The sequence below is a fragment of the Apteryx rowi genome, unplaced genomic scaffold (genome assembly GCF_003343035.1).
Source record: "Apteryx rowi isolate R43461 unplaced genomic scaffold, aptRow1 scaffold_20, whole genome shotgun sequence".
NCBI lineage: Eukaryota > Metazoa > Chordata > Aves > Apterygiformes > Apterygidae > Apteryx > Apteryx rowi.
In genome coordinates this window covers 364,089-376,649 of record NW_020448308.1, presented here as the reverse complement: position 1 = coordinate 376,649, position 12,561 = coordinate 364,089, and the positions used below count along the sequence as shown (strand labels likewise).

The 12,561-nt window shown below is 54.7% G+C and overlaps 1 protein-coding gene across 1 annotated transcript; it reads left to right on the top strand.

Annotated features, from left to right (window-relative positions):
* The first annotated feature begins 1,695 nt into the window (after positions 1 to 1,695).
* On the top strand, positions 1,696 to 9,620 carry RAD51D (RAD51 paralog D). Its single transcript, XM_026063738.1, has 10 exons — positions 1,696 to 1,777; positions 2,706 to 2,767; positions 3,171 to 3,289; positions 4,147 to 4,228; positions 4,953 to 5,087; positions 5,576 to 5,671; positions 5,871 to 5,961; positions 6,868 to 6,938; positions 8,113 to 8,280; positions 9,012 to 9,620. The coding sequence occupies exons 1-10, from the start codon at positions 1,696 to 1,698 to the stop codon at positions 9,093 to 9,095; spliced, it is 990 nt and encodes a 329-aa protein (XP_025919523.1). The 3' UTR covers positions 9,096 to 9,620.
* The last annotated feature ends 2,941 nt before the right edge of the window (positions 9,621 to 12,561 follow it).

The following is a 12,561-nucleotide window of genomic DNA, read 5'->3' as shown; positions in this document are numbered from 1 at the left end:
CTGCATGTCCCCTTGCAGAGAGGTTTTGGGCCTTCACCTCTCAAGGCAGAGCAGCACACTGATGAGTCCCCAGGGCCCGCAGACACCATGCCCGGCAGGGGAGGAAGAAGCCACTTCTGACGCGCACAGACTCGGCACTGCAGCTTTTCCAGGGCTCGCTTTGACTAACACATTGGAAACACCTCCCCGTATTGCTTTAGGTATGGGAGAAGGGTCAGCTTTCTTCGTTCCAGTAACTCCCGTGGCATATAGCAAGTTATCCAGGATATCTTAAGTTATCCCAGGTAAAGGCTTCGCTTTCACCAGCAGCAATGTCGCAGGTACTTTAAACACAGTAAATCACAAAGTGAGCGTCTGGTGCTGCTAATGCTCGAGACAGAGCGGCTGCAATCTGCAGCTCCCCGCGCTGTGCCGTCGGGAAGGGGGTAACAGCCCAGCACCGACGTGCAGACACAGACACCGGGGGCCCTCTGGAGGCCTCGCCCGGGAAAGCAAAAAGCATTTTTTTCTGGGGAAATTCATCCCCTGGGGAACAAGGAGGGCAGCAGCCCACTGGCCTCCCCGTGGGGCAAGTCACTGCTTGGAGGAGCTGCTCCTGCCCAGGCAGYAGCCGGGAGCGACGCTGCCAGACCCATCTGCGCACAAGTGGCTGCAGGCAGCTCCTGCCACAGCCAAATCCCACTGCATCTCAGGGCTTCAAGCTGTCTTCTAATAGGAGACCTTGCAGAAGAAAAGSCAGCACACTCAGTGTTTAAGGTGCCCTCCCAAAACCACCAGAATGAACTTCAGTATCTCTAGAGAAGTAGTAGGGGCACAGGAGTAGCTGTGCACCACACCAGGCACCCAGGTATCACTTTGGTTCAATGCAGCGGTTAATTGAAGACCAGCTCCTTAGTGCAAAGCTGCATCTGCTCCTTCCTGGAGTTACCCCCAAAGCCCTAATGCAAGCTTAGCACAGCTGAAGAGGACACAGAGCACAGGCTCTTCTCTGCAAGAGCCCCTGGAAAGCAGAGCCAGGGTTTCACTCCCATGCACATGGCTGTGTCTGGCAGAAAGCATCACTGCCTACTTGGGCAGACAGGAGCCCTGATTGCAGCCAGAGGCAGCTCYAAAAGTGAGCTTTACTTCTAAGAGGAAAATAAGCTCTACCTGGAAGTACAAAGAACTCTATAAGGTAAGATTACAGTAGCTGCACTTCTGCTTCCTACTTTTTAAATTAAGTTCTATTTTTAAGTTAATGTTTAAGTGCATTTGATTTGCTCACACCAACTCCTAATACCCACCCCTCCAGCATTACCCCCAGCAGCAGCACCTACCCCAAAGCACCCAGCTCTAGGGGGGCCAGAGTAGTGGCGATTCTGTTATTTATAGGGCCTGGGAGCCAGGGCATCGCTGCCACCTGTGCTAGCGGTCATTTAAAGCCACCGGGAGCCCCTTATCCAAGGGCCGCTGGGGTTGGGGCAGGGGGGAGGTTGCGTTTCTGCTGCCCTTGGCTGCTGGGTTCACCCTGCTTTTTTAAGCGGCGTTTTTAAGGAGGTTTGTGCCCCGCCGAGCGCAGCCGCTAGGGGGGAGCGTGGCTCTGCTGCTGCCGGCGGCGCGCAGGAAGCAGGAAGGGGCCGGGAGCGGGGCCGGGACGGGCAGCGGGGCCGGGACGGGAGCAGCCGGGCTCGGCCCCCCCCCCCCCCCCCCGCGGCCATGGCGCTGCTGCGGGCCGCGCTCTGCCCCGGCCTCACGGCGCAGATGGTGCCGCTGCTGAGGGCGAGCGGCGTCCGGACGGGTGGGTAAGGGCGCTGCGCGGGGGCGGCAGCCACGGGGCGGGGGGGGGGGACGGGGACGGGGACCGGGGGCGGCTGCCCCTGGGACCCCGCGGCCCTGGGACCCCGCGGCCCGTGGCTGCCGCCCCCGGGGGCTGCCGCAGAGGCGCCGGTCTCAGCCTCTTGGAAGGCTTTGGAGGGTTTCACGCGTGTTTTTCCTCCCGCTCCTGGCGCGGGGGGGGGAAGGCTCCGGGTGGGCTCTGCTGGCTCTCATAAGCCGGGCCTGAAGCCGGGAGGATCAAACACTTCATCTGTGTTAAACGGAGCTTTTGGTCAGAAGGTCCTGTGGGTGCAAAAGCCGTGGATGTTGTAATCCTCCTTTTCCCCTTGGGAATTGCCTTTTGCTGTGTTTTTTCAACGCATAATGTACACATTTAACTAAAGATCTCAAAGGGGCTTGTGGGGCAGAAATGGAGCCAGTGGTTCTTCACTGCTTTCTGCGGCTTTCGCCCTTCCCTGCGTGTCCTGAGCTGGCACCTTGAGTCGGTTGCTAGTCCCTTGAGATGGGCTCTGGTTTGCTGGCAGAACTGCGCTCTCTGGGGTGACCCTAGCCATGAAATGGCCCTGGGCAGCTCTTGAGTAAAGTTAGGGAGTATTTTTTTTTTTTGCTAGCCTGACCCTAATTAATTTTGCAATCAAGTTAATGGGTCTCAGGTGAAGCCAGTGCTGTCTCAGAGGAAAAAAAACAGTGCTCCACTTTGTGGGGCATCCTGCTTGCCCACTTGTAGCACCAGCGGAGAGGCACAGGAATGTTTTACCTGCTAGTGCCTAAAGGCAGAGTTTATCCTGTGGTCCCAGGGTGGTATTTCCTCTAGGAGCTGGTCAGCTCTTTGGTGTTCATGGTCTATCAAGGTTTGGCTTCCAAATTCTCATCCCTCATGTTATTTGCAGTGGTGGACTTTGTGTCGTCGGACCTGGAGGATGTGGCGCAGAAATGTTCCCTGTCTTACAAGGTAAAGGGAAACTCCTAAGTCCTGTTGTGTTAACCTGGGAGCTGTTCAGCTCCGTGCTTGGACAGGCTGGTCCATGGGGRCCTTCTCCTGAAGCAGACATTGGCTGCAGTTCAGCCTGTGGGATGCTCCGTAGCATCCGATTCTCCTCTGTGTCATGGGTTTCTCTGTGCTTGGCTCTGTGGTAGCCAGCCTTGTGCTGAGTGCTCAGTATTTTAGGACTGTGCTTAAGAGTTCAAGCTGTGAGTGGGGACTGTGCTATCAGCACCCTACATCACTAGGTGCGTTGCCTGAGCATGCGGGACCCACAGTTGCCCAGGGCAATGGAGACCTTTTTTGCTGTCCCTGTGCTGCCCTGGCCCAAGACTTCCTCAGCCTGCTTTTCAGACAACTCTTTGCCTGCCAGGCCCTGGTTGCTGTGAGACGTGTGCTTCTGGCCCAGTTCTCAGCCTTCCCTGCCAATGGAGCAGACCTCTATGAGGAGCTCAAGAGCTCCACAGCCATCTTGTCCACTGGGATCCCCAGGTGGGTACATCACCCAGGGTGCAGGCAGGTCTGGCCATGGGAAGCTCTCTGGGGAAAGAGCCCAATCTGGGCTTTGTGTTTCAGCATGGTGGTGCCTCAAGTGTTGTGCRGGGTGAGATGGGACAAGGGTGGAGTGGACCTGGGGCACTGCAGCTGGTGCTCCCTCGTGGAACTGCTGCAGCTCTCCTGCCCATGGTCCCAACCTCTCTGCCACCTTGAAGCCTTCTCTGTAGTACTAGGGTGAGAGTAGAGACACTTATTCTTTATGGCCTGCCCAAATTGTGGCTGCAGACCCAGCCAGTCTTTGCCCCTTGAGGGAATGGCATTGCCATCATTCTTCTGAGAGCCTGTACCTCTATTGGGAAATGGTTAGTGTGTGTGACTTCTAGGCTGGATGACATGCTCCCTTCAGCCTTTCCTTAGAGCTCTGGAGAGGAGGGTTATGGATCTGGGAGGAGTGTTGAGTGATGTTGGTCCAAATTGTCTAGATCAGATATGGAAATGAGTTGTTCTCCATATCTCCTGTGCCTTATTTCTCCCTTTTCCCTGTTGTCTCACTGGGTGGTTGCAGTAACTGTGCAGAGAAACCTTGTGTATTCACACCTCAAGAGCTCCCAGGTCACAGCTCTTTCCACTTCAGTACTGTCCTCTTACCCACCACACTGCAGATCTTCTGCTGTTCTCCAAAATGTGCAGAGAGCAGCRGGTGGAGGGGAAGGAGCAAAGTCTGAGGCACTTGCCTGTGGTTGGAAAGGGACCTCTCTAGGGACAAATATCCAGGGATTGCTGCTTTGCAATGCCCTTGCCTTTCTGACTGAGTGTGTGTAGATAATCCCACCTGTCTGTTCAACCCTTAGCTTGGACAAACTGCTGGACTCCGGGCTGTACACAGGGGAAGTGACGGAGCTCATGGGAGCGCCTGGCAGTGGGAAGACACAGGTGAGTGGGATGGGGGAGGGCAGTGGACAGGTATGATGAAAACGATGCTACAGCGCATGGGGAAGGGGACCTGTCCCCAGACCCATGCTGCAGTCTGTATTTACAGACACAGCCTGGACCTTACCCCCATCCTGCCTTTCGTTTAATTGGATGGTTTCTAATGAGAACATATAGAGAGGGGGGGAAAAAAGCTATTGTCAAGCTTTTGGCAAAACCCATCTGTTCCCATCCTCTCCCTGTGCTGGTCTCCTGCCATACAGGCCTTCAGGCATAGGAAGCAGAGGGACCTGACCCAAACAGACCTCTGGGGTGTGAGGCTGGTGTGACTACTTGAATGGAGGAAGTTTTTGTTCTTTCCAGCTTGGTAGTCCCCATGGTGAAGGACCCTGCTGCTGCAGGTGGCTGCCTTGGCTGTAAGGCCATCAGAATGATTTCACCACTCAATTGTTGGCCTCTTCATCTTATATTGGGTGCAGATAAGAGGAAAGCACTGGGGAAAACAGGCTGTGGGCAGGCACTGGCCTTGCCTCCTCCTTTGGCCTTCAGCCTTTCCCAGAGCAGAGGGCAGCCCTGGCAGGAGGCTTGAACCAGGCTTCTGCTGGTCCCAGTTGCTGTGGGGTCACCAGGAAGGCCTCTAGCTGGGCCAGGAGGACCCTGGGAGCTCCTGATCTCCTGTGGGAAGCTGGTGGACGTAGGACTGATGCCCAAGCCCTGCCTCTCCTAGGTGTGCCTCAGCATTGCAGCCAGCATGTCTCTGGGCCTCAAGCAGCACGTCCTGTTTCTCGACTCCACGGGGGGATTCACAGCCTCTCGCCTCTACCAGATGCTTCAAGCCCAGGCAGAGGATGAAGAAGAACAGGCAAGTTCACTGCAGAGCAGGTCAGGCTGGTCCTTAACCACTAATGCTGGCCTTGCTTGGCTCTTGTCAAGCCCTGGAACCAGTTCCTCTGTCAGGCTCTGCCTGTGTCCTCCTGGGCTCTTCTGGATCCAGCCTCTTCCCCTCATGTCCTGGGGGAGCTGGGCTAATGGTTAGGCGCACCACACTTTGTTTTTTCCTGAGAAGAGTTCAGTGCGGTTGCCCAAGCTCTGGCTCCTTGACCTCACTGTGTTTCAGGTCTTCCATTGGTGAAATGGGGACAGCAGTGTTTGTGGGTGGAGGCAAATGGGGAATAAAGAAGGGTCCTTGGCCCTGCAGCATGGTATAAATGCAAAGAGCTATTAGGGTCCTGGGGGCAGGAGAATACGGCTTTCAGATCTGCCGGGGGGGTGCCCGTGGTGCTGGGATACGTGTGCTGTGGGTCCTGGAGGAGGGGAGGCTGTTGGTGAGGCRGCTACTTTTTTCTGCAGCTGGAGGCTCTGCAGCGGGTTCAGGTGACCCGAGTGTTTGATGTCTATGAGATGCTGAGAGCCTTACAGGAGCTCCGGGACAGCCTCTCCCRGCAGGTAGGACCAAGACTCTGGATCTTTCTCTCCTTTCCCCTTGGCTGCCTGGAGTTGCAAGGAGGGCAGCAGGCTCCAGACTTGTGTGTGCAGTGATTTACACCAGGTCCAATACTGAGCCTCCATGCGGCTTCAGGACCTCTGAAGCTGCCAGATTTGCGTAGTATTACTCTGCATGGCGTGTGGTGCCTTTTTCCTTCAGGTCTTGAGCTCCACAGGACCTCTCAAGGTCGTGCTGATCGACTCTGTTTCGGCTGTGATTTACCCGCTGCTGGGAGGCAAGCAGTCAGAGGGTGAGCGTGCTGCGGTAGGGCTGGAGGGTAACAGCAAAGCACTGCCGCTGGCTCTGTGGTTATGGACCTCCTGCTCTTACTGAAGAGCATCCTCCTCCTGCATGAGCTGGTGCCTGGAGCAAGGGGCAGGCTTGACACGATTGCCCTGGCTTTTCCTTTGCAACCAGCTAAAAAGGGGGTCTTCCTCCAGCGCTGCTGTGAAAATTCAAACTGTGTTTCACATCACAGGCTCAGCTCAGTGGTCTGAAACCCAGCAGGGACCAAGGAGGCACTAAGCTGCATTTGCTTGCTGAATAAAACCTCTGCTTAGTGTCCCAGATGTAAAACATGCCAGCAACAAAGATGAGCAGCTCCCCTAGGCTCTTCCTGCCAAAAAGGATTATAAATTGGGAGTGAGGAGCTTTCTGCTGCCTGAGGCACCAAGGACATCTTTCAAACATTTTCTGAAGGGTCTCGCACACCTTGGGAGCAGCAAGCGCTAACCCAGGCACCCTCATGGCTGTGGGCTAGAGAGGGGTGCCTGACCTGCAAAGCCAAACCTGACCAGAGCTCCTGGTGCTTTGGTCAGTTTTCCTCCCCTTCCTCCTGGGGGCTTCTAAGATGCAAGAGGAGAGCAGGACAACTCAGATGGGCCTGTCCATGCTCAGGCTGCTGGCTGAGGTGCCCTGGAGGTGCTGACTTGCAGTCATGGCTCCCCAGGGCGCATGGGTGGTAAAGATGCGTTGGGCTCTTCTTGGGGCACTGATGGCAGGAAGGGGTTGAAGGCACCCCATGGACTGTCACTAAATTTAGTGCTCATGAAATCTAAGCATCACCTGCCTCCAAGGCAGGCATGGGAACTTAGGGGGCTGCTCCCTCTGTCTCAGTTGATCCCACCAAACCCAGAAATGCCCTGTCCTCCTCCAGGCTTGGCCCTCATGATGCAGTTGGCCAGGGAGCTGAAGATGCTGGCCAGGGAGTTCAGCCTCGCAGTTGTGGTGAGTGTTGCTGTGCGTTGCCCCTTGGGTGCTGGTTTGTGCCATGGCGAGGAGTCCTGGAGTGTTTTTGGAGCACCCGGGGGTCCCACTTGCAGCTGAGACCTTGCAGAGCTCTGCTCCTGGGCCTGGTAGCCAATGCAGCTCTGCTGCTCTGCAGCCACAGATGTCCTGTTCCAGCAACCGCGGAGTGAGAACAGGGCTGGTTAGCTGCCTCCTTTTATTGCTGTCTGCAGCCAACAAGTCATTTGCTTGATTGAGCAAGGTAGTTAAGTACAAACAGACCAAAAGGCTGCTTGTATTTATTTTTGATATAGCACCAGCTGTAGGTTCATATATCATTTAAGGAGCTGGCTAGCTGTCTAAATAGCCTCTTTAGCTACTTTTGAGTTAGCTGCAGGGCACTGCATCATATGGAAAGGTCTGGGGATTGGAAAGAGCCATGCTCTGTTCTCCAGCTCTTGAATGAGCAATTGCATTTGCTTTGATGCTCCCAGACAGGTTGCTGTGACCACAGTTAATGTGTTTGAATTGGAAGGGCCACAAGGGAAAATGAATGTGCTGAACCTGGCACGGGAAGGCATTGGGCCAGCCCTGCCCTTTGCTCTTCTGGCTTGCAATAAAGCAACAGGGAAGGGTGCCTGGAAGGACGCTTGGAGGCTCAGAGTTAATCTTTGCAGGGGGCATCAGCACTGGAAGTCACTGCAGCTTGCAGAAATGAGTGAGCTTGGTGTTAACCTGTGTGCTTCCTGGCTATGCTGAGGTCCTTTTAGGCTGAAGAGCAGCTCTTTTATTTTTACACTGCTGTTCATATAGACACAGCCCAGGGCTTTTCCTCTCCAGGGTGGGTGCAGTGTTTAATTCCCCTGTGCTTCCCCGGGCTGTGGACCCTGTCCCTAGGCTCAGAGAAGGGGAAGCTTGTCTTGCACTGCTTGCGTTAAGCRATCGGCTAGGAAACAGCGGTTGGTTTTATATATACGCACATGTGTGGTGCAGTTGTGAGCTATGTTTACAGGGGTGGCATGATTGTGCTGGGGCGGGGGGGGGCAGGAAGGAGAGGAAAAAGATTTGCAGAAGTAGCAGATTGTGGCYGTTATCTCCTGGTGATCTCCTGTGCTTCGTTACTGTGAGCAGCACTGTTTTTCCCCCGGTGCTGATAACCATGTTTGTGCTGCAGGTGACTAACCAGGTGACGAGGGACAGCAGCGCTGGCCCCCTGAAGCCAGCGCTCGGCCGCTCCTGGAGCTTTGTGCCCAGCACCCGGGTGCTGCTGCAGAGCAAAGAGGCGACCTTGGAGAAGACCAACACTCGGCGCRTTGCCTCCCTGGCAAAATCGCCCCGACAGGTGAGACCAGTCCCTCTGGCARTGGGGAAGAAGTCATGGGAAAGATGACTTGGACCTAGGCTCAGACCTGAGGGAGGAGGGAGCACACAGTCTCCTTGTGGGAATAAGGCAGGATGAGGCCTCACTGGGTGACCTATTGCAATGGGAGAGGAGGAAACGCAACCTAGTTGTATCCAGTGCAAGAGAAGAGCATCTGTTCCTAGCAGCCTGGGCTTGTATTTTTAGGCATGTTAAATGAGTGGCACCACTTGCAATCTAGGTCACCGTGTTCCTCTTGCTTGTCTTAATCTCTCCTGATTGCATATGGACAGCAAAGATCCTGTAGTGCTGGCTCCARCACCTGCATAGGTGACTTTGATTTGAATTCTGCCTACGTATTGGGGCAGKGCTGCGTAAACCAGCATCCTGGCTGATAGCCCGTTCTGCATCCTGATCCAAAGGGCTTTGGATGTGGCTGCGTGCTGGGCAGTGAAACGCATCCCGGATGTGTTAAATAATTGTGTATCTGGGGACATCTCAGAGCAAGATGTTCTTTCTCTACTAAATTGCATTCTCTATTTGTATCTGTGTTCAGCAGGCCCAGTTAAAATTAGGGCACCAGCAGAAAGAAATCCTTAATGGGATATAATCAGGGATTTTTTTTCTCTGGGGCAGGCAATGGAGCAATGTACAGGTTTGCCCTTAGACTTCCAGCAGCATGAGGTTAAATTCCTCTCTGATTCCCTTTGCAGCCAACAGGGATCCAGGTGGTGCTGGGTGTTGGAAGTGGTGGTGCACAGGAGCTGAGCCCAGCGACACCCACACAGGGGCTCTGATGCAGGTGGAAAAGCAAATGTCAAGGTCCAAGATAGCCGCAAAGAGAGCGTGCAAACACACTGAAGGTTTCACAAACTGACTCTGTGGCCTGGCTGAGGTGAGGCGAAAGTCCTGCGGCCCTGGAAGGACCAAGGGGAAGAAGCTCTTGTTCTTCTGTGCTGGGGAGAAAATGTGTGGGGTTCCCAGATGTCCTTGCCCCAGCGCATACAGCCTGCGGTGCCTGGGCTCRGTGGGCAGTGTTGTAAATGGGCCTGTTGCTGCAGGCTTGTCTCAGATCATCAGAGATGGCCCTAAGGTGTTGGCATGGGACCAGCTGGCATTTAACTGGGCAAACCTGAGACTCCTTGTGGTGGTTTTGTTCCCTCTAACTTGCTGCTGTCTCGTCTCAGAGCCCTGATCTTACTTGGGCATCCCATAGTGGTCTTGGATAAGAGGAAAAAAAAAAAATTGTATGCTGTTGTGATTGTCAAGAGCTGGAATTCAATTAATGGCTTCTGTTATCTTAATTAAAATTTTAAAGGACAGTGTTGTCTTGGCCTGTTTATTCCCTGGTGGGACAGGGGTGGGACAGGCTGCTGATGAGAGAGGGCATAATCAGATGTTTGATCTAACCTTCTCCYCTGAGGTAATGATGGGGCCTTGTAGGCTGGTGTTGGTATTTCTGGGGCACTGCTGTGCTGCAGAAAGCATTGCTGTTAACTCATGAAAAGGCTATGATGGGCCAGATCAGCTGAGGTGGATAAGTGCTCATTGACACCAGTTGGCTTGTCTGATGCTTAAGGACCTACTCAGTCTCATGTGCCAATGTTTAAAATGATCCTTCCTTGCCCCAGTGGCTTCCCTCTGCTCTTTCCTTTTCCCTCCCTGCTCTTGGCAACCCCCTTGATGTGAGGCCAGGATGGAGCAGGGCCTCTCTTGATCCAAAAGCTGCCCCTTTGAGCTCAGCAGCTGGGCAATGGGCTGGAGCCATGAGGAGTGGTAGCACCTTGTGTTGGGCCAACTCGGTTACAGGGTTGGGAGCTCCTGCCTGTGCCTGGAGGGGAAGGAGAGGTGGTGAAACAGCTGCTGCTYGTGTGGCAAAGGCATGTCTAGACCCTTGTGCTCTGCAAGATGCAAGAAAACTTGGCAGTGGAGCCCAGTTAGGGCTTGCACCTCTGAGGCTGCTGTATGTTGTGGCAGCTGGGGCTCATCATATTTCAGGTTTCCAGGAGGCAGCACAGAAGGTCTTTTCATGTCTCCATCAGAGCTGTGCTTCTTGCAAACTAGCTCTGCTTTCAGTGCTGTCATTTAACAGGCTGGTAGGTCCCACCTCCTCCTAATGTGGCCACCCAGAGCTTTTGTCCCCTAGGCATGTGTCTGGGAAAGGCCATGCTCCCAGCAGGCTCTGCTGGAGGAGGGGGAAATGCCAAAACAACACGAGCTGTATCATTAAACAGTTTCCAGTAAAAATAAATGTATTTTAAAGTCATATATTTGTTTGCATTTCTGGGAGTCCCAGGCTTGCTCCAGGATGCTGCTGGAGCACAGGGAGGGCGAGAGCCTGGTTTAGCCCCCRGGCATTGCAGCCTTTCTGCAGGGGGCGAGGAGGATGGTTTCCCTGCTTGTGGAGAGCTGTGCTGGAGCTGTGGCTGGTCACTATGAGCAGAAAATGTGGCTTGTTTTGGCTCTTGAAAAAGCTGTGAACAAAGAGCTGATGCACAAACATTTCAATCAAYGCTTCTGTGCTGCAGGTTTCTCACTCTGAGGTTCCTCTTCTGTGGGGAAAACTTCTCACGGGGGAGTGTGAAGTAGGGGAAAAGTCAAATATAAACTTTTTTTAAGGTTATTTGAGCAGAAGGGGTTTTCTCACTGTCTCCTTCCCATAACTAGCAGGAGCATGTAAAGAGGAACTGGCTGCTTTGAACCCTGAATCATGAATTGCTCAAAATGAGCAATACCTGCCTGCATCTTCAGCTCGGCCCAAGGAGCAGCACAGCCCCTGCATAGCACAGGCTGATGTTCCCCACACTGTGTCCCCGCGTGGATTGAGAGCGGGCCCTCGAGAGGGCTCGGCTGCGGTGGGAACGGAGAAACCAGGCAAGAGGGTTTGCGTGAGCAGGAGCCCGGGTGCAGCGTGGGGAGCGAGGACACTCGGTGGGAYGAGGAGCAGAGCATGGCCATGGCCGGTTTGCAGAGGATGAGTCCCTGGGGGTCTTTCGTAATCCGAGCTGTCGAAAATCTTGCAGAGCATTTCGTTATCCTGCAGAGCTGCTCCGCTCCCACTTCGTGCCCTTCTCTCCTGCCTGCAGGCTGGTCCTGTGCCCCCGGCAGCTGGCCGAGGAAGAGCTGAACCATTTCCGGGGGGAAATGATGGAAGAAACTCTGCTTTTCCTAATTAGTCACTGTGAAGCAGCCACGGGGCTGTGATTCAACGAGGCCGGGTGCTGGTCGGTCAGCAGGGAAGGCTGGAAGGRAGAAACCGGGAGAGGCAATGGGGCGCCGGCTGCGGACCCGCAGCGTTAGGGCACGGCATTTTCTCCTTGGCAATTGGCTAATCGCAGCTGCTGGAGTTTCATGCCCTTTTGGGAAGCAACCAGATAGGCTGGAGGGGATGGTGCGAGACGGGACCTGATGGACCTTTGCTCGCCGGTGAGGCGGGCAGCAAGCACGCAAGGCGAAGGTGGCTTCCCGGCTCTCCGGCTACGTGTCAGCAGGGAAGGCACACTGTAAGTGCTGTTTATGGCTCAGTGCGGAGACGCAGCAGAACGGTTCGGGCTGCAGGAGTCTACTACCAGATCTGGAAAAACTCGACTTCTTATTCAAGATGATTTGCCCTAAATTTGCGTAGTAAAATTAGGCTGAAAAGAAACTCTGACCTAAATATCTCAAATCAGCCTCTTTGACGCGCAGACAGGCGCTGGCTCCTCTTCCACAACCCACGCTGTGCAACCTGCTCCCCGCAAAGCAGGGCTTGGCTGTGCCAGAACGCGAGAGGAAATCCCCTCTCCCCTGCTCCCACCGGTTCCTAAAACAGCCCGAGAAAAGGCCTCGAGCAGGATAATAAAACCAGTCTTGGGGAAGCTAGGGGAGCAGACCAGGTGGCCCGCTGTCCCCTAGCAGTGGGGGTGCCTCTCAGCACTGAGGAACTGTTTGCATGGATGCTATATATAAAATATATATATGTATTATAAATATATGCATGTATGCCTATATACATAGGTGTGTGCACAGATATGTGCATGTGTATAGCTGTGTGTACCTGTGTGTTTATAAGCCACCCATGGCAATGCAGCTGGAGGCAGCAGGACCCGGGGACACGGTCAACCTCGTGGCCAGCCGCCCGTGCTGCCGGGAGGGGGATTCGAACTCGCGGCCTCCGGGAGCCGCCGCGCCCCCGCGGGCGGCGCTGCCCTCTCGGCCTCCGGAGGGCGCCTGCGAAGCCGCCGCGCCGCGAGGGGGCCGGGCCGCCGCGGGGCTCTCTAGCTC